This window comes from Pangasianodon hypophthalmus, chromosome 15 (assembly GCF_027358585.1).
Source record: "Pangasianodon hypophthalmus isolate fPanHyp1 chromosome 15, fPanHyp1.pri, whole genome shotgun sequence".
Classification (NCBI taxonomy): Eukaryota; Metazoa; Chordata; class Actinopteri; order Siluriformes; family Pangasiidae; genus Pangasianodon; species Pangasianodon hypophthalmus.
The window spans coordinates 8073098-8093591 of NC_069724.1; the positions used below are offsets into that span (position 1 = coordinate 8073098).

The 20494-nt window shown below is 38.5% G+C and overlaps 1 protein-coding gene across 6 annotated transcripts in view; it reads left to right on the plus strand.

The window, feature by feature from the left end:
* arhgap32b (Rho GTPase activating protein 32b) overlaps positions 1 to 20494 on the plus strand; it is a 114962-nt gene that overhangs the window by 78032 nt on the left and 16436 nt on the right. For 3 of the 6 annotated variants that reach the window (XM_034311020.2, XM_026938377.3, XM_026938382.3), the window contains 6 exons: positions 4670 to 4762; positions 4952 to 5074; positions 5253 to 5330; positions 7938 to 8019; positions 10718 to 10768; positions 11988 to 12062. In XM_034311020.2, coding sequence (XP_034166911.2) covers positions 4670 to 4762; positions 4952 to 5074; positions 5253 to 5330; positions 7938 to 8019; positions 10718 to 10768; positions 11988 to 12062 — 502 coding nt within the window. Of the gene's footprint in view, positions 1 to 4669; positions 4763 to 4951; positions 5075 to 5252; positions 5331 to 7937; positions 8020 to 10717; positions 10769 to 11987; positions 12063 to 16777; positions 17942 to 20494 lie in introns of those variants that run through there. The other 3 variants (XM_026938380.3, XM_026938381.3, XM_026938383.3) reach the window with 3 other exon arrangements.

A 20494-nucleotide genomic window follows, 5' to 3' on the forward strand; every position in this document is an offset into this window, starting at 1 on the left:
TCTTCCTAAATCAGTTAAATCAAACCATTTTCTTGAGGCCTAACCTCTGAGTTGCGTTGACTCCTGTGGCATGGTACATGCATTCAAGACAGCGATTCTGAAAGTGGGTTTTTGAGGGAGTTTGCGAACCATAGCCAAGGGGTCCATGATTTTTAAAATAAAATTAGTTACAGTGGTGGAAATCACAAGCCATCATTATCAAACTAAAAATATTTATTATTGAGCTTTTATAGTTATTAGCCTGTTTGACTGGTCACATGAGTCAAATGGGTTTAATCCAAACCTCAATAACATAAAACAAGTTGGCCCATAAATAACGTCAGTTTTGAATCTAACTTGTTCTGTAGGTGGAAAAAAATCTCAGGAAAAAAATCTCAATGACTACAATAAATAGACAACATATGATTGTACATATTTATATAATAATCATGACAAAAATCTGTGCTGAGGAGGGTCCATGAAATTTATTTTTACAGTTGAACGGGTAAAAAAAGTTTGAGAGCCCCTAATTTAGAGAAACAATAAAACCACTTTTACACTAAAGGATTAAAAAAAGTTCAGGAGATTCAGTTCAGTGGATTTTCAGTGTAGATATTAGGATAATTTTAAAGTGCTGCATGTTTAAATGTCACATTACAGCATGTGTATGAATCTGTAGATTGTTCACCTAAGACCCTCATTTTAAAGCATCCATTATAGATATACTGTATATGATATGCTAGATCCACCACAAGTATTAAATATGGAATGTTGGACACATTTTGTAGTCAGCGGTTTCAGCTTGAGCTATGTGGTGGAAGGGACAGAGGCATCAGACACTGTTTCAGTTTGAATTGTTCTAAATAGCTGAAACACCAAGCGAGAACACTGCTACACAACAGAAACAAGTTAAGAGCAAAAAGTTCATCTGGTTCATACTAGCAAGCAATAAATCAGCAAGCAAAGTGCACGATACAGAGCTGTGATTCCTGTGACAGCAGCAAGCAACAAGCAGCATTTGAATCAATATTTTCTAAATTCTATGCAGATTACTTAAGACTCACCAAAGCAACAAACCTAAAAGACCTTTAACCCTCAACTTCTCAGTTGTATCCAGTCTCAATTGAAAGTCACTTTGGATAAAATGTAAATGATTGGCTCCAATAAATTCCACAGACCAAACGAATGGCGCAGGTTGTCCCATGAAATCTCTGCTCTCACAGTTTCAGTTCCTGCTGTGTTTATTTCTCATTCAATAGCATTTGGCTCACAAAAAAAAAATTAAAGGTTGCCATGTAGCTGCGATTGCTTTTTTACCATACTTCTGAATACATTTTAAAATAGAGTACCACTGTTAAATAAACAGGTAGGGACTTTAGTTGATAAAGTAGAGATTAACAGAATTTTATCAGAGCCAATCATTTGAATAATTGTTATTACACTGTTATTACCCCTCATGTTGGAGCCTAAAAAAGCTGGATAATGCATACCCATTATTCAGTAAAAGCTACACGCTCACATAAGACAAACTGGGTGATATTATTGCTTCCTAGTGTAAATTCGGTCTGGGTGAGTATATTGGGAGTTTAAAATGGTGTTGACCAGTATTGGAACAGATTTGATATATTTTCAAGCCCAATTTATTTGTGTGACATTGACCGACAATTTTCTACTTTTAATAGTTCCTTTTACTTGAAAAATATATTGAAATATTTGTGATGTTTTTAGTGATTCTGAAGTTAATTCACAGAGGGACATTGCTAGCGCAGGTACAATGCTGTTTAAAGGGTGAAAAAATCAACACAAGTGATAACTATCAGGTTTGGCTGTTAGTTCCTAAAAACAAAAGAGCAAGACCTTCTTTTCTCCCTCATCATTTTGCAACAATGATCAATGCCATATTTATGAGAAATCCAACGTAGAAGGAGTGGAGACAGCAAATGCTGGACTCAAAGTTCCAGAATGCAATGCAGTGCAGTTGCACTGAGTCATGACAGAGACTTGGCTCAGCTAGTTAGCGATTTATGAGATGACTAGCACAATGGCATTCGGCACTGTATTGGCAGCAAAGTTGACATTTTGGGAGCTGGAAAAATGGGGGAAATTGGATTGGTGCAGCCCTGGTTACTACCCTACAAAATCTAGTTACTTGATAGTCCATATTGTGTTGTCTTTCAGTGTATAATAAGCAATCTGAAACACAGCTTTAGTCTTTATTTGTTAGACAGATGCTGGAGATCTTGCCAGATTGAAAGCCACCTATGAATTTGAGCATAACAACAAACTACTGGACAAAAATAAACCAGGCTGCTAAACTAAAGACAACTTTTAACCTAATTAATTGAACCTCTATGCTTGGCACCATTGATACATTCCATTATTACTGATAGCTAAGCACAAAGTTTGTGTGGAGAATTCAAGTGTGTTTTGACTTGCAAGGCGAGGGTCCACTACAAGTTGACTTGTGTTCCTGTCCTCTTCTTCGTCTGGCTTTTCTTTGGACTGGGTTTTATTGGGTGGTGCCAGATTGCTGGAGCCAATGTGACATTTGGGGATGTGCTGGCTTACATCCCATCAGTGCTGTATGAGTCAGTGCTGAACTCTAAAGTGTTTGATTACCCCTTCCTCTCTTTATCTTCACCCAGTATTCTCCCAGTTGCGTTCAGCTCCAGCTAGCAAAGTCTCCTATGGCACAACAGCTACCAAGCAAAGAGCTTGAGGGCTAGCACGTGCTTCATCACAGACATGAAGCCAGCTACTGCGTGTTCAAATTACTGCTTATGCAGTGCCATAGGAAAGCTGAACACACTTGGAGGAGGGAGAAATCATGTTCTCCTGGATTCCCAGTCATGGATAGCTGTGGACATGCTGGAATTCATCTCCATCTGTTTTTGGCCTTCCACCGTTTACCAGGAAACCTCCACCCTGAAGCACATTAAATATGTTTATGTTGTAATATTTGTGATGTGTTCAGTGTTTCTGGTGCAAATTTGTTGGTTGGTACTGTATTGGGCAGTAGTGGCTCAGTGGTTGATCTGGGTTACTGATCAGCAAGGCCCGTCATCCCATCTTCTCCAAGGGCACTATCATTAATGACCCTGTGCTTTGACCCTTACTTCCTAACAAGCTGGGATATGTGAAGAAATATTGTCACTGAACTGTAATGTATACATGACAGATAAAGGCTGGTTTTTTCTTCTTCTCCTAAAAACGAAACAGCAAGAGTTTCTTTTCTCTTTCACCATTTTGTAGTATTTTAACGAGAAATCCAGTGTAGACAGCAAACACTGGACTCAAAGTTCCAGAATGCAATGTTATAAGACACATTTGCACTGAGTTACAGCAAAAAAATAAATAAATCAGCTTGGCTAGTTAGCGATCTATGAGATGATTAGCATGAAAGCTGAAAAGTGTCTTTGATACAGATTTAGGTGTATTAGATATCTGGGCCATGAAACTTGTTATTGAGTTATGATCTAGGACCTTAAACAGATTTCAGCATGCCGTGAGTCTCTAGCAAACGTTTGAGGTTTCTGGAGTCTTACAGGTGTGTACAAGCCTTAAAGTTTAATTTTTGAGGAAAGCTTTTGTCATGTACAGTGTTTTGGCAGTTAATACATGAGCTATTTATTAGTCAGAAAGAATAGTGCGCTGCATTAAAGATGAAAAGCTCTACCTCACCACCCTTTGCCATATGACTCAATGTGAGAGCAATGTGGAATAATAATTGAACCAAATTTATCATTCAGAGTGCAGCTGCAGCTTTTAGGGCCACCATTATGCTGAAGTAAAAGCAGTCATTCCCATTCCTATTCCAACCTCTCTCTCTCTCTCTCTCTCTCTCTCTAACATGCATAAATGCTCACAGGACACCAACACACTGTTAAACCCCAAATAAACACATGCTGAGCTAATTATTGTTTTGTCTTTAAAAGAATAAACAGGAAGTAGGAAACAAAGTGTGGTTTACATCGCCGGTCTGAAAACCTCTCAATACACACAGAGGATTATATTCTGCAAGTATCTTGTACATTAAAGGGTGCATTAATCCCACTTTTCATGGCTCCGCCATTGAGTGGGGGAGATATTATGTTTTTGGGTTGTCCGTTGGCCCGTCCGTCCACCTGAGATAATCATTAGTGCGATATCTCAGGAATGATTGGTTGGATGTTTGTAGGATTTATATGGAATTAGCATTGTAACCAGCAACTGATTACGATTGATCAAAATTGTGTCAAGGTCACAGCAAAGTCAAATGTCTGAAATCGTTTTTCAATAGCTTTCTTCATGTTTAAAGCATATTGTAAGGGTATTTCTGGCATACTAATTAGCTACAAGAAGGAGTAAACTTGGTGGTGGCGAAGGTATCCCCATCGACACCGTTGGGGTCAAGTTTGGCTTGTTCTGTTTTTGATAAGTTATCAACAGAATACGTTACTCCCAACAGAAAAATAGTCAGTCACAAAAGGGACATTAGAAATTTAATAGAATGTCATTAGAGCTTGTTTGCCTTCCCCATTTTAACCAAAGCGTATACAAACTTTTGCACTTAAATTGTTATTAGTATGTGGATCAAAATGTAAGGTATTTTGCTGATATCAGATTATTTTTGTACATGTAAGTAATCTATAATAATCTAGGTGAATGAAGTAGCTCTTTTGTGTATTTCCATTTTTTTCTCCCCTAACAGGCAGTTTCCCAGATGCTGATGGCTTACCTTTCTCGTCTCTCAGCAATTGCTGATAACAAGATAAACTGTGGGCCAGTCCTAACGTGGATGGAGGTATTACCTTGATGCTATCTCACTGCTCTGTTCGTATCAGTGGAAGAGTTAGACCTGCTGCCCGGTGTTAAGTTGGCACTATCAAGGAAAACTTAAGGATTTATTAGCTTTCAGTTAAAGAGCGTTGAATACTGCAGCTAGGCCGACTTCCACATTTCCAGTGAGCGGACATATCCTGTTTTTCGTCAGGTTGACAACAAAGGGAATCGTCTGCTGGTGCATGAAGAATCCTCCATCAATGTCCCAGCCATCGCAGCTGCCCACGTCATTAAGCGCTATATCGCCCAGGCGGCTGATGAGCTGTCATTTGAGGTGAATGTGGTGACAATATGACTGCAAGCTTATTCAAATGTAGTGAAGCGGAAATGAAAGCTCATATGTCTAACGATATAATTGCTATAATCTGTAATTCCTTGATGGCTATCCTAAAGTCTTGTAATGGGGAAGAGCATTGGTACTGACATAAACAACTCTTATTTGTCTCTTTCAGGTTGGAGACATTGTATCAGTGATTGACATGCCTCCTAAAGAGGATACCACATGGTGGAGAGGGAAGCATGGGTTCCAGGTATGTTCTTTGCAGATACAGTTACACAAGTGTGATGTCAGGAGTACAAGATTTTTCCCATATTATCCTGCTATCACCTGATAGGAGTATTGATCCAGGAGTCTGTTGGTGTATGAGCAGATCTCAGTGTTAATTACTGATTGTGTCTCATCTGTTATATCTGCTCTTGAGACACTAGGACTCTGTTTGTACTTTTTTAGATCTGTTGTTGACAGTCTAATTTTCCAGATTATAATATGTAATATGACCCTTTCTTAGCATTTTTATGGTAGACGAGATACTCCAGAAGGAGCCAGAAAGGTTAGTTTGGTGTTAACAATCAAAATTCCATAGTCGCACCATTAAAAATGAATGTAATAGCAGTGACTGAATAAACTAAAGCTACTTATAATGGGAATTTAAGTTTAAAGCTTTAAACATTACTGCATAATGACTTTATTATAATGATTTGCTCATAATGCTCATTCAGGTTGGCTGGAACAGGTATTCTTGTCTTTAAACTGTCACACCTCTAAAGTCAGAATATATAATTAACATCACTAATGCTATGTAACTATGTTGGATTGTCAACCATAACTATCTAAGCTAATGTTATAATTAAGCTTTGCTTTTGTCTTAAATATCAAACAAGAGAGGGTTAGTTTTGCAGACAAATCTATTATTTTAATTGTAAGAAAGCTAAATAAAAGAAATTTTCAAATCTAGCAGTATTGAGTAATAAAAACTGTAAGAAAATCCCTGATTGTATAAGAGAATGAAAGTGAGGTCACACCTTCCAAAATGTAAGATACCATGACACAACTTATTGTCTGAAAAATATGGTAAGTTATTAGTTTTCTTTTATGGCAAGGGATTTTAACTGTGCTCTACATTATGGTGTAGTGGACAGTCTACTTTAGACAGCTCGTGGGCCGTTAGTCAGCATCTGTCTGCAGAGGATTAACGCTATACCAGCTGTCACACACAGAGTTTGAAGAAGTCACTCACATATACAGATAACAGGGTGAGTGCTAAGAAGTAGGGTTATGCTGGGACTAACACTAGGGTTAGATAAAGGACTTTCTATTGGAGAAGGCTGGCATTATGTTGTAAATGCAATGCAAAATTGCAAAATTCATCATAATCAAGCTCCACTTAATTCCTTCTGTTGTGTAACTGCAGTGAATAGAATCAGGCTAGATTATAACTGGTAGACGACTATATGTTTTTTGAACTTTGGATCCTCCCGTGTGTCTTTCAGTCTCCTAGGTGGGCAGCTCAGTAAGGGCAGAAAGAGGTTCAGCATGTAGTTATTGTGAGAACATGCAGTGAGAGTGAATTCAATAATTTTTTTTTTCTAGTTCTTTTGACTTAAAATGAAAACAGTGCTGTAATTCTTGGAGTGAATTCATTCTTCACTGCAGTACTGGTCTTATTAGATGAAGTAGGGTCCAGCTGATATGAAACTTTAGTCAGCTGGACAGATTTTGATGGTGTAGTCATAATGTTTAAAGCCCCCAGCAGCACTGTTTCAAATGTTTAAACAAATCTTTGTGGTACTAAAGATCGGTCATTTAATAACATTTACCATTGGTAGTTTCAAGAAATGTACAGATGGGTGACAAATGGAAGGAGAAAATGGTGGCTCTGTTATGCTGTGGGGGCATTTATTTTTTGCTGGCATGGTTTGGTCCACTTATAAATTCTTTTGGAAGAACGGTGTTCCCTCCAGTACAGTTTCAGAGACTTGTACAATCGATGCCAAGACGCATTGAAACTGAGACTAAAATCCCAGAGATACTCCAGCAATAATTCCTTTACTCCACCTCCCCATGTAAAACTAATCCAATCTGAATAATGGTAGAGTTTAAAACTGTTTTTTTTTTTTTTTTCTCACAGTGGATGGTGGGGCATGCAATTATTACTGAATAGTATAAAGACACTGCAGTCATCTCTAGACATAGCTAAAACAAAACCAAGTATTGGCCAAATTTAGATTTAAATTTTTTTTTTTTTTTTTTAATATAAATGTTTGAAAGGACCAATCAGAGAATTGACACTTCTGGGTGTTTTAGGAAGCACATGTAAAGCCTACAGACTTGTTACGGTCATGTGACCTACTAATGATCAAACTCAGTTTGCGCAGTCTTTAATAACTAAGGACAGAGCGCTTATAATAAAGGACAAATCAATCAGCTTGTGTTCAAATGAGGTGTATGCAGTATGCATGAAACTCTAAGTGTGCTAAACTATGCATACATTGAGAAGACGCTCCCATTTCTGAGATTTATACAGAGATTTTTTCCGGTGCAAAATGATCATAATTATTACAGTTGTCATTCAGTGACATTACGTAACAGACGCAAGTGCGGAACTCTAACCCCATCTGAATAGTACAAAAGTCAAAGTTCATATCCTTTGAAAGCTAAGCCAAATGACTTGTATGTTTTGTATTAACGATCATTCAAAACAAGAGTTGCGGCTTTAATTTTTCACAGCGATAATAGTTGGCTGTTCTGCTGTGCTTTGGTGTGATGAAACTTCTGTGAAGTGGATGTTTCGAGATGCAGAATGTGATATGCTAATCCCTGTATGTTTCCGTCATGATCAGTTTTTTTCTCTCTTTAGGTTGGCTTCTTTCCCAGTGAGTGCGTAGAGCTGATTAACGACAAGGTCCCTCAGTCTGTCACCAATTCAGTGCCAAAACCAGGTACCCCTACATACAAGCAAACACAGACGCAGAATGAGTGTGTTTATCATGTAACAGCCCTTATTTACCCTTTGCAGTGTTCCTCACCTCACAGAAGGTCATAAAATCAGATTAGATGCAGAACAAGCAGAATGTCAGTCACGTGTGTGCGATTTCGAGCTTACACACCATCTAAATCCTGTTTACGCAGGGTGCACATATGATGTTGAAGCAGGTGGGTTGTGTGTTTATGGTGGATGAGAGTGATTATGAAGAGAGAGCAGGGCTGTGAAGGAGAAGTGTGGTGACGTGTTGGAGTAGCCGTGCAGCAGGCGTGTGTGAGTGAACAGGAGCAGATGCGGAAAGGAAACACTGGATAACATCTGAATGTGTGGAGGAGACACTAAGCACTTCCTTGTGTTACTGTACAGACTTTAATTGAAGAGAAATCTATTTTTTTAATTCAGGAGGAATATTTTTCGCTCTCCATGACAGTTTTGTCAGCTCTGGTTTTGAAATCGTTGACAATCTGAGTGGGAGAGATGTGAAATCTTTCAAGCGTACGGTCCATCTGCTGCGCACGTGTTAATATGGGCTCAGTCTAAGCTGTCGCTAACATCTACAGTTTTTCCCAGCAGTCCTTCTGTATGCAGTGATTTTGATATTATGCTTTACACTATTGTACAGTTGTTTCCACATATTCAGTTACACTCAGGTTAACAGAGAATGGGCTCCCAAATGGCTCAGCATAAATGTGTTCACTGGATTGTCAGGAGATCGCGAGTTTAAATCCATACGTGCCATAACTGGCCCTGCATTACTGTCTCACTTGTCAATTAGAGTGACACTATCCAGCCATGAGTGTTTGTGAGCTCATGTACATACTGTTTCAAATGGATATTCATAGGAGCCATAAGATACTGCTCTTCTCAGATCATATTTGATTTTGTGTATCGAACATGATTGAAAAAAATAGGGAAGATTTTGTAATAGGATGTTCAGTGATTTAATGATAGGATGTTCAAGTTAAAATTAGAGCCATGTTGTTCAGTTGTTGGATGTTCCCTCAGGCCAGGAAAACTTGCTTTCGGAAATTAAAGTGTATTGATTTCTAAAAGACAAATCACTGCCTGTGATGCACTTGAATTGGTAGCAGTGTAGAGAGATGGCTGAATAGACACTAACTCCAGGATCTGTAGCACACATTTTATCTCAACTTCTGTGAAATATTACACACTTTCAAGTGCCATTATTGCATGACGCGAGGCATCAACAAATCGTATCAGGGTCTACCAGACATTTAAAACCAGAGTTTAGTACTCCTACAAGGTTGAATACTCAGATATGTAATGCCTTCATGTACCAGAAAAGACAACTCACCTAGTTGTACACATACCTTCCACTCACAACTTCCCTGTCTCTCCGTATCAACAAGGTCATAATGATACACATCGGGGTAAGTCAGGTAAAAGTATTACATCTGTGGAAAAAAAAGTTTTTTCTCAACTCATGTTGAAAAGAATCGATAATGACAGTTTTTGTATATGTCTTGATTGTTTGCTTTTTGGGAGACTCAAGAATTATGAGCTAGTCATATTGTTTTGACAGCTTTGCATTAAAAAATGCTTTAGGAACAGACTTGCACAGTAAATTTGTTATTGAAATGGTCTATAAATGCATGCGGAGTTGTCATTAGATCTCTGCTCCACCAAAACGAATTTAAATCATGTTAGATATACTCAAGCTCCTGGATATCTTTGTTCTTCTGTCTTCAGTCACTGCTCTGTTGTAATCATATTTTAGTTGCTATCGCACTGCTGTCTTTCTCTTCCATTTTGTACTGCACTGACGTTGCCACTGTGCCATAATAATGGATGTCACCTTAATAACAGCAGTTCTCAAACCAATACCCCCACCTCCAGAAAAAAACCCTCAGAATGCACAATGAGTCAATATTTTTAATGTTTTCCATTGAAGGAAAATATCTGTTATATATTTTTTAAATATTTATTAGCATGAAGCTGACCATAATGCCAAAATGCTCTGAAACACCAGTTTTGATCTCATGGGTACTTTAAGAAAACAGCTACGCAGCCAAACACTACAAATTCTAACCAAATAAATGTCATGATTAATGGAAGTGTGAAATGGAGGGTTTCAAACACTAACACTCACCGGGTGAGTAATGAAATTTGTCATGTTTAGAGTAGTCACAGATCACGGTCGGTCAGCTTTACATCATGCGTTGAACTGACTGCTCTGCCAAGTCCTCTGGAGAGCTTTCTGACAGTGCAGACCTTTCACTCCACTTCTGGCATGTTTGTGCCGCACATCACTTATTACATCCCTGAAGTTGTGACTCATTACGACTCGACTATTCACTACGCTAGCTTTGGGTGGACAGAATACACATCTTGCACGCTCTTTAGGGAACAGTGTCAGAGAGGGATTTAATGAATGGTATTTTACACACGAGTGAGTCCAGGGAAAATAGCTAAAACATGTTGATTGTGAATGGCAACTCGCTACAGGTTGATCCTGAGGAAGGAACATGCTGCATGATTTCTGCGTTTTGCTGTTTACTTTACCGCTTGCATGTTTGCTGATGTCTCTGTGATTTCTGTATGTGATGTATGTTGATGATTTGCTTGAGTGTGTTGTAATCTCCCATGCATGTGTAATGATGTATCACTGTGCCTCCCTCTACCATCCCCCCCAGCGTCCCCCTGCTCTGCTCTGCGGCCGGCCTCCTGGAGTCTCTTCCCACCCTGTGCGTGCTGGTATTCTCCCCCAACGCTTCACTGATCTACACTATACATAGCCAATACATTCTCTCTCTCTCTCTCTGTCTCTCTCTCGCAAATGATTTACTTTACTGAGTGTGTACATGCAAGATTTTCAATAATCCCTATGATTTTGGATAAACGGTTTAAATACACCCTAAACTTAGCACTTTGTTGAAAATAAACCAAAGAACACATGAACAAAATCTACATATATGGAGCATTTAGTGTTGATGCTGCCATAACAATTAGAGAACTGTGAATTCAGGCAGTGTTTAGAAATTAATTTGGGTGCTCATTACTCCTCCATCCAGCATCATTTTTTTCTTCATCAGTGTTTTAAAATTTGTAACAGTAACTTCTTATTTTTTCCTCCTGCCAAGTGATCAGCTTGCCTCATGATGTAAAAAGATATGTGCAAGTTGTACTCCAAATATTTCAGTTGTGATAGTAATTGGATTTAACAGTTTACATGAAGATTGTCAGATAATAATCTTTATTTATATAGCACGCTTTATTTTTTGTCTCAAAGTTCAAAGGGCTTCCGATATGAAAGATTAAAATATAATTAATCGTAAAGCACATTAATGGAACAAGCTGAATTAATCAGAAATCTTTAAAAAAAAAAAAAAAAAGATTGAAATCAGCAAATCATGAAAAACTATAAATAGGTCACATTAAACGTACAATTAAAAAAAAAAAACATTTTTAAAACTTGTGTATCTGCTGTTACCTATGATGCTTAATTGTTAAATTTCATTCAATTATATAGAAATTTCATTTACATTAGCCTCAACTGATTTACTTAGTTCCAAATTGTACTTAAAGCTTTTTCTTTCTGATGAAACTATCAGTCGATTTATTAACAAATTACTAGGCTGCATGTAAACATAGCTAATCATGCTCTAGCAGTATAATCAATATATTTAGCAACCAGCTTTATGAAGCTCTCTAACACTAAGCTCTCTTCGTCATTGTAATGTGTTTTTGTTTAAGTCCATTTTATTGCTCTAGCTTGTTTATTATCAGGTACTCTGAAGCGCTGTAAAACATTGCCTGATAGACAGGGAATGCAGAAGGAAATGTTTTCCTCCTTCTTTTGCTTCTTGCAAAGTGACAACTGGCAAGTTAAGTAGAGGGCAAAGGCAGCTGTTGTTCCCGTGTTCTCTAACAGGCTCGACTGCTTCTCTCTTCTCCCGCATGCAGATTTGGAGATGGAGAGTGTAAAGCAGGACAGTGCATTGGCACCCGACCCATTAAACCCCTACAGGCTGAGCTCAGGTAGACAAAACCGTTCCTCTGTGTTCTTAATCACCGACTAACCTCCAAATCCACCGCCTTGTCTCTCCACCTGTCGCTGCCTCACTCTTAATGATTAAATCTTCATGAATACTGGCACTCTTGGTATGTCTAATTTGACTCCTCACACCTTTTCAATGTGTAATATTTATAGGAATTCTCAATGTGTAACAAATATAGAAATGTACCTTCCTCACTTTTTAACTTCCCTTTCTTGTGTTTGACAGTTGATCTTCTACCTGTTCTCTTTAATTACAGTCACTTTCATACTCCTAATTTTTTGCATTGTGTATTTTACAAAAGTCTGTGCTTTGTATTTTTTATGTTTATTGATGTAGAGTCAACAGTTAAAATCTGTCATCATTCACTCCTAGTCTGATAATTATACCCATTGTTACAGCAGTGCTTTTTAAACTTTGCCCCGAAGCAGATGTCAGCAAGCTTTACTGGTAGAAAGACACAGTGTTTTCACTTTCACAAAGCTGATTTACTGAGCCCAGTTAAAGCAGAGCTATAAAATCATTCCAGCTTTGTCTTCTGACAATATGAACTACAGTCTCTTTACAGTGACTGCAATCCCACATTCTTCTAGCCTACCCTGCAGTGTTTAAAACAACCTTTTCTTCAGCACCCCAGCAGGTGAAGAGAGTTCAGGCCATCCCTGCCAGTGAAGCTCTGTCGTGTTATGAATTGTTCATCTATTTACTTAAGACTTACGTCTAGAGTTAATGATTAAGCAAATCATTTCCTTGCCTGGTTAGAATGAGCATACGGCTGATCTTAAAATGGGCTCATGTACAGAAATGCGCTTCATGTAGTTTTTTGTACATAAAAGATAAATAATTAAAGACTTAAAATGGTATGTAAAATAAACATTAGACATGGTGATCCAAATTTTCCACTCAACCAACCAGATATCCTCTGGGGGGGAGGGGGGGATTTATATATATATATATATATATATATATATATATATATATATATATATATATATGTATGATTATTTTTTTCATCATGTGACAAAAATAGTGGTACCCCCAGAAAAAATATTTATAACGCAAACATTGACATCCTTAATATTATTCCGCTCTTCAGAACTCCTTTTGTTGCTTTCAACCACATCCTATTTTCCTGGGGTAGAACTATGAAATTGCACACAAGTAATTTTTGTTATCCATAACCAAAGAGCTTTCAACACAAAAGAGACTTGTTGTTAACCGACGTAAGTCAACTAATAGTTTCAAAAGTCTAGAACAGTTGAAAATTTTAAAGGAAATGAACATAGTGTGAGGGAAGGTAAAGGAGGCAAAGAAGATCAAAATGTTAGAATTACACACATTGGTTGACCCTTGGGGTTGTGAAATTTCAAAATTAAATAGACGTCGCCTTTATAACAGCAAGCTTTTTGGAAGAGTTGAATGAGAGAAGCCCTTACTGCCTTACTGAGAGTAAAATGCCAAGTCACATTGGAACTGTATTCGGAATCAAACTTTTGCACACCATTGGAGTGTTTGGTGAAATACTCTCATACAGAATACAAAATATGCCAATGGATCATTGTTGCCTTGGGCTGCTTTTGACACTGGTGGACCAGGGGCTCTTGTATAGATTAATGACATCATGATTTCTGCTAAGTACCATGATATTTTAGCCCAAAGACTGGTTGCCTTTGACTTAGCCATAGATAGATCCTTCAGTTAGGATAATGACCCCAAATAGACATTGCAACAAAAGACAGAAATGATAGCTACAACAATAAAAAAAAAATCAATGTTTTGCAGTGGTCCTCTCAAACACCAGACTTGAAGTCTATTGAAAACCAGAGGTCTGAATTAAATAGGGCATCCATCTGCATAAACAGCACCCAGGAGGGTTTAATAGTCCATAGACAAGCAGAATGAAACCACCTAAAATACACCAATCAGCCATTACATTAAAACCACTGACAGGTGAAGTGAATAACATTGATTATCTCATTACAGTGGCACCTGTCAAGGGGTGGGATATATCAGGCAGCAAGTGAACAGTCAGTTCTGAAAATTGATGTGTTGGAAGCAAGAAAAATAGTCATGTGTAAGGATCTGAGCAACTTTGACAAGGGCCAAATCATGATGGCTAGACGACTGGGTCAGATAATCTCCAAAACGGCAGGTCTTGTGGAGTGTTACGGGTATGCAATGGTTAGTACCCACCAAAAGTAAGAAAGGACCATCGGTGAACCAGCGACAGGGTCATGGGCACTCAAGGCTCATTAATTTGCATGGGGAGCAAAGGCTAGTCTGTCTGGTCCGATCCCACGGAAGAGCTACTGTAGCACAAATTGCTGAAAAAGGTAGTGCTGGCAATGATAACACACAGTGCATTGCAGCTTGCTGCGTATGGGGCTGTGTAGCTGCATACCGGTCAGGGTGTTCATGCTGACCCCTGTCCACCACCGAAAGTGCTTACAGTGAGCATGTGAGCATCAGAACTGGACCATGGAGCAATGGAAGAAGGTGGCCTGGTCTGATGAATCACGTTTTCTTTTACCTCATGTGGACGTGCGTCACTTATCTGGGGAAGAGATGGCACCAGGATGCACTATGGGAAGAAGGCAAGCCAGCTGAGGCAGTGGGAAACCTTGGGTCCTGGCATTCATGTGGATGTTACTTTGACACGTACCACCTACCTAAACATTGTCACAGACCAAGCACACCCCTTCATGGCAACGGTATTCTCTAATGGCAGTGGCCTTTTTTCAGCAGGATAATGTGCCCTGCCACACTGCAAAGACTGTTAAGGAATGGTTTGAGGAACATGACAAAGAGTTCAAGGTGTTGACTTGGCCTCCAAATTCCACAGATCTCAATTTGATCGAGCATCTGTGGGATGTGCTGGACAAACAAGTCCGATCCATGGAGGCCCCACCTTGGTGCCAGATGTCACAGCACACCTTCAGGAGTCTTGTGGAGTTTATGCCTCAGCAGGTCAGAGCTGGGGACCTACACAGTTTTAGGCAGGTGGTTTTAATGTTTTGGCTGACCAGTATACGTCTATTTCATCAAACTATAATGGTCAAAAATGTATGTTGATGCATTGATTGCGGTGCATCAGATAAGTTGGTCTAATGCATTTTTGCAAACAGAGCTTCCATGCCCACTGAAAAATTTTTGTGGCTAGTTACAGACATTTTCTCATATCGGGTCTTTGGCTATTAATTACTTTCATTCAGGGAAGGCTTCACCATATATTCTTTTGGGGGAGTGGGTAATTTTGAAAATTGTGCTTTGCAGAAAAATGGCACTACACAAGAAAGTGTGTTATGTTAAAAGAAAATTTTTCAACATCCTCCATATGTTTAAGCTAAAAATATCATTCATTTCATTTTGTCATTTTTTTACAAAGGGTGGTCAATAATTCTGAAATTGCCTATAAAACCACACACTCAGAGAGTGTTTAGTTTGGAACCCCACTTAGAATAAGTAAGCCCTCAGTCATAGCAGGTGCTAGTCCAGATGTAGTTCCTTTATCTCTCTCTGGATCTGTAACTTCCTGGTGGGGCACCAGTGTCTTCCTCTCACAAGAGCAAAGGGCAGCTGGCTCGGTTAACAAGCCAAGACAGCTGAGTTTATGAGACATGTAGTAATAACTGTCTTCTGTCCTTCTCTGAGGTATTGTCCATTTCCTGCCTGACCTGTCCCAATGTGTGTGAAGTAAATGCTTGTACTGTGTATAGACCTCCGCTGTGAACATTTGGAATTGTGTGAATCGGGAAAATGGATCAGTGGCTCTAGTGTTGCATGCGCATGCACTCTCTCTCACTCACTCTCTGTTCCTCCTCTCATCCCACACCACAGATGTCACCTTTACTAATGTTTATGAGAATACAAGCTTCTTGTGTTGTCTGTTAATACTTAATCAGAATGTGCACTATAGACTTGCTGAATATACAGCTGAAACTGGTTATTGGCTTGTATTTAATTGGCTTAATATGTAAACTATATTTAAATTGTATATAACTTTAGTGACTTCTATGATACAGTAAACTCTATAAAACACGTTTTAGTGGTTGAATTGTCCAATTTCCAGTTTGCAAATTCATAGACTTTGGCCACCACACAGTATCAAGCAATGTATTATTCCATTGCAAGAAAAATGTTAGGGTCTTGAGCGACAACTTTTTGACTTTGGATTGCTTTCATTTCCTCTATGTAGAATACCAAGTACCAAGAATAATACCAAGAATAGAAATCCAAATACCTACACAGATTTTTTGAAAAGTCTTCTTGTGTGTACATGGGTATGTTTTTTCTATCCTAGTGGGTATGAATGTCTCTAGAAAGGACAGAAATATCTGACAATCATGACCTGGAAGGGGCATTTTGGCTGTTCCTCATGAAGGACAAAAAATGGCAAAATTCATTTTGGTTATTGAGGTCAATGTTAGGCTTAGGTTTGGGCGTAGGCATAACATTAATTAGCTGCATTAATGATTATGTCAGTGAAACAATAGTAAGACAAATGTGTGTGTATTTGGGCAGAGGGAGATGGTGGAAGGAGCAGTAGGTCCTATCCTGCACATCAAATTATTTTTACACTTATCAGTCATTTTGTATGTAGTTTGTATGTATCTATCCAGTTGTGTGTAAATATTTTCTCAGGCCAACCCTAACTAAGAGACCCACCCTCCCCACCCCCGGGTTCACAAAAGATTCCCTATTGCTGAGTGAACCAAGCTTAATTACCCATAAATTACCAAGCATGTTCACAGCACAGCGGACTTGCATTTAGTGACCCCCACAAAACTCTATAAATGGCAAAGCTCACAAAGAGCTGATAGCAACAAAATGAGAATTAAACAGTGAAGTAGCACCTCCTAAGTGCACGCGTGTCCTAAATCTTCCAGTAATGCAGCTCGGCCATTGCAGCGCATCAGCTACCATACACACTCACACTAATTATAACCCCATATACTGTATAGAGCACCATTACCTTTGTCCTAACTGAATGGCTGGTTTTACTTGCCTTAATTTATGGATTTATTTTTGATTGTTTTCTTTCAGATTATTGGTATGAAATAAATTTATTTATTTTTCATTAAATTTGTGTAGTTAAAATAAATGTGATTTACATGAGCGAGTCTCCTTAAACGTAAATTTACAGAAACTCGGGAGCAGGAGTAGGATACACAAGTTTTTAAGAACTAAATTGATTTTCATTAATATATTTCTTATGTTTAATGCTCTTGTGAATGATTTATGAATAAATTCGTCCATATGCAGCCGGATAAATGAGGCGCATTCTGATTAATTAAAAAAGGCACACAGTTTCAGTATTATGACTTTAAGATAGGTATTAAAGAAAATGTCAGAATCGAAAGTATCACTCATCCTAAACTAGTTCATTCAGTATGCAAAGCAGTTTAACTGGTTATCAGCAGTGAGTGTATGTTATGGAAGAAATGCACAGAGAGTAAATAATTTCCGACATGAAGTTTATTCTTCACCGAGTTTAAGCCCGCGGGCTGAAACGGTCGTGAGAGCGATTCGGTTCACTTCACTCGCTTGGTTTCGGTTACTGGTCTTGGTGGCTGAAAGCTGATCCGGGAGGCAGGACAACTGGGAAGGAAAATGTGAGAGGGGGAAAAGCTCAGTGAGGGGAAATTTTTTTCCCACCAAGACGCTCGCGCTGTGCGAGCTGACTGAGGCAAAGTGAAGGGAGTGTGCGCGTGACGCGCTGACGGTTTGAAATGAGCTCGTGCTGCCGAATAGACAACTCCAACTAAAGTTCAGCTCTCAGACTTCGCTCACTTCACTTCTCTCTCACAATGACTTCATTTTCACACCCACAGTTAAGACACAGTTCCCGTTTGTCGTCTTGAGGTAAGGATTAATTACGTTATTTTGAGTTGAGCCTCGAATATCGAGTCAGCTCAAACTGGGCGGGTTTTTTGAGGGGGTTTTAGCGACATGCTAAAGATTTCTCTGTAGTTAGTTGCTTTATTATACTATTAGGATTATTAAACTGATTTATGATTAATCATGACACCCTCATGGTGTATGTCCAAAGTCCAGAAGTGTTGAAGTAGTTCCTCTGAATGGCTGTGATGACAGAGAGAGAGAGAGAGAGAGAGAGTTATTCACGCTGATGTACTTGCCTCATTTTCTCTGTTGAACATCAAAAAAGACAAATTTACTTTGGTTCATATTTATATTACATAGGTTATGTTCAGGTCATTTTGGACTGACTACAAAACTGGTGAAATATCAACTGACACCAACTATTTTTTACAAAAATAAAATAAATAGATGACTCTGTCACATTACCTCCATGCCTTATTTTCACTCATAAACTCTGTGGAAAAGGCGACTAGACTGTCCCTTTCCTCATCAGTGGGTTAATACCCTCAAGAGCACATCTTTTCTACCATTAGTGTGTATCTTTTCTGGAAACGTATACGAAATGTAGTGTAAAAGATCATTAATTGTACAGTAGTGGTCCCTAAGGTCCGGTTAAGTACCTTGAATCATTTGGCTTAAATATCCAGTATATTTCTTAAAAAGGATAAGTGACTGTGGTGAATGTTTAGAGTTTTATGTATTTACTTGGAATAGTTTCCAAGACACAGAAAAAAGAGTTGGTTTGAGAGACTTTGAGCCCTTCTTTTCTGTATATTTGATGTATAAATACATTTATACATGGGCGTTAAGTGTTAAGTACACTCTTTACATTTGTCTTAGAAAAATATTTCTATCATTAGCTTTAATGAAAATGTCTTTTTAAGACAATGAAAAATCTGCAGTTTAGTGTGTTCAGACTTAACTGGTAGTGAAATTACACAGTGGTTAACAAGTGTCTTGACTGAAGAACTATATTTCATGATAAGTGATATCATTCATTTATAAAGCAGTGTGAAATTGAGACCCTGCCCCACCTTCCCTCTCCGTGTTCTCCATTTAACCCTTGTATCCCATTTTGCACTTGCAATCCTTTGGGGTTTTTTAAACATCAGCGCTGTAATATATATTATTGTGTCCGAGTTGTTGTACGTCTGTGTCTCCTCAGCCAGGATAAGGTACAGCCTGGGACAGGATCTCTCTCTCTCTCTCTCTCTCTCTCTCTCTCTCTCTCTCACACACACACACACACACACAAACACACACACATTATCTATAGCTTCTCTGGCCCCCTAATGCATGTGTGTTTGTCTTGTCTAGGCTGCCTGTGAAAGATCTGTGAATTCCATATTTATGGCTCTGCTGGCGCTTAAAAAGTAGGACAGGAAATGCCTGGTTTGTTTTACATTTAAGCTTTTGATGAGAAAATTCTTTGCAGACCAGGTGTCTGGTTAAGTGTCAGAGTGGCTTTGGGATATTGCCATAACAGTAAAAATTCCTATGACAAGTGTAAGCACACATCTTCCTGTTTTGTCCATTGTGGTTATTGTAATAGGGGAATCACATGTCCTTAAAGGGAGAACTCCACCATTAAGCACATTCAGTGTGTTTATATTGAAATATTTGTGATGTATTCAGCGATTCTGGTGCTAATTTGTTGACGGAGGCAGTATTTTATTGTTATTCTTGTGCAAAGTTAGGGGTTGTCTGTCACGTTGATGTCACCAGCACAGTTACAATGGCGTTTATTGGGAGAAAAAATATAAAAGATCTTAAAAATGAGGGATAAATCAGAAATCCAGTGCATATGTACTGGAGAAAGCAAACGTTGGACTCAAAGATGCAGAATGCAATGCAGCTGCAGAACAATGTTGCTCTGATTTACAGCGGAGACTCGACTTGGCTACTTAGAGATTTATGTGAAACATGATGGTGCTGAAGGCAGCATTAGCATGAAGGTTGACGTTTTGGAAGCTAATCTGTTTAAGCAGAATGTCCAGAGGAGGAGGTGAGAGAGATGGACAGACTAAAGGATTAAAGTGATGAAGCAAGAGCCTGACACCACTATCAGCAGGTAGTCAAACGGCATTGCGGGTAATGTAGGAAACTGTTAACCCACATGAAAATAAACAATGCTGATGAAGGAAGATTAAAGTAAAAAATCAACCCAGAATTTCATTATGAAATAAATCTTGGACAAAAGTGAAGGTCACATAAATTATAAAGACTAATTTGCATGTTGTTCGGGGTGGAATTTTCTTTAATGGCAAATTAGACTTGTGTTGCCAAATTGCCAAATTATTTTTTAAATTATTTATGAATTATTAACTGTTATCAACTTAAAATTATCTATTATTTTTATAGCCGTTGCCTTATTTATGAAAGTCAATACAGTTTACTAACATTTAATTAGTGTGTTCTCTAATCTTGCCAATGTTGATAGATGACTAAGTGAATTTGGCCTTTTGTGTGTGTGTGTGGGTATACACCACACTCAGTGTGAGTCCATCATATGTGAGCAGCAGTTATCCCAGCAGC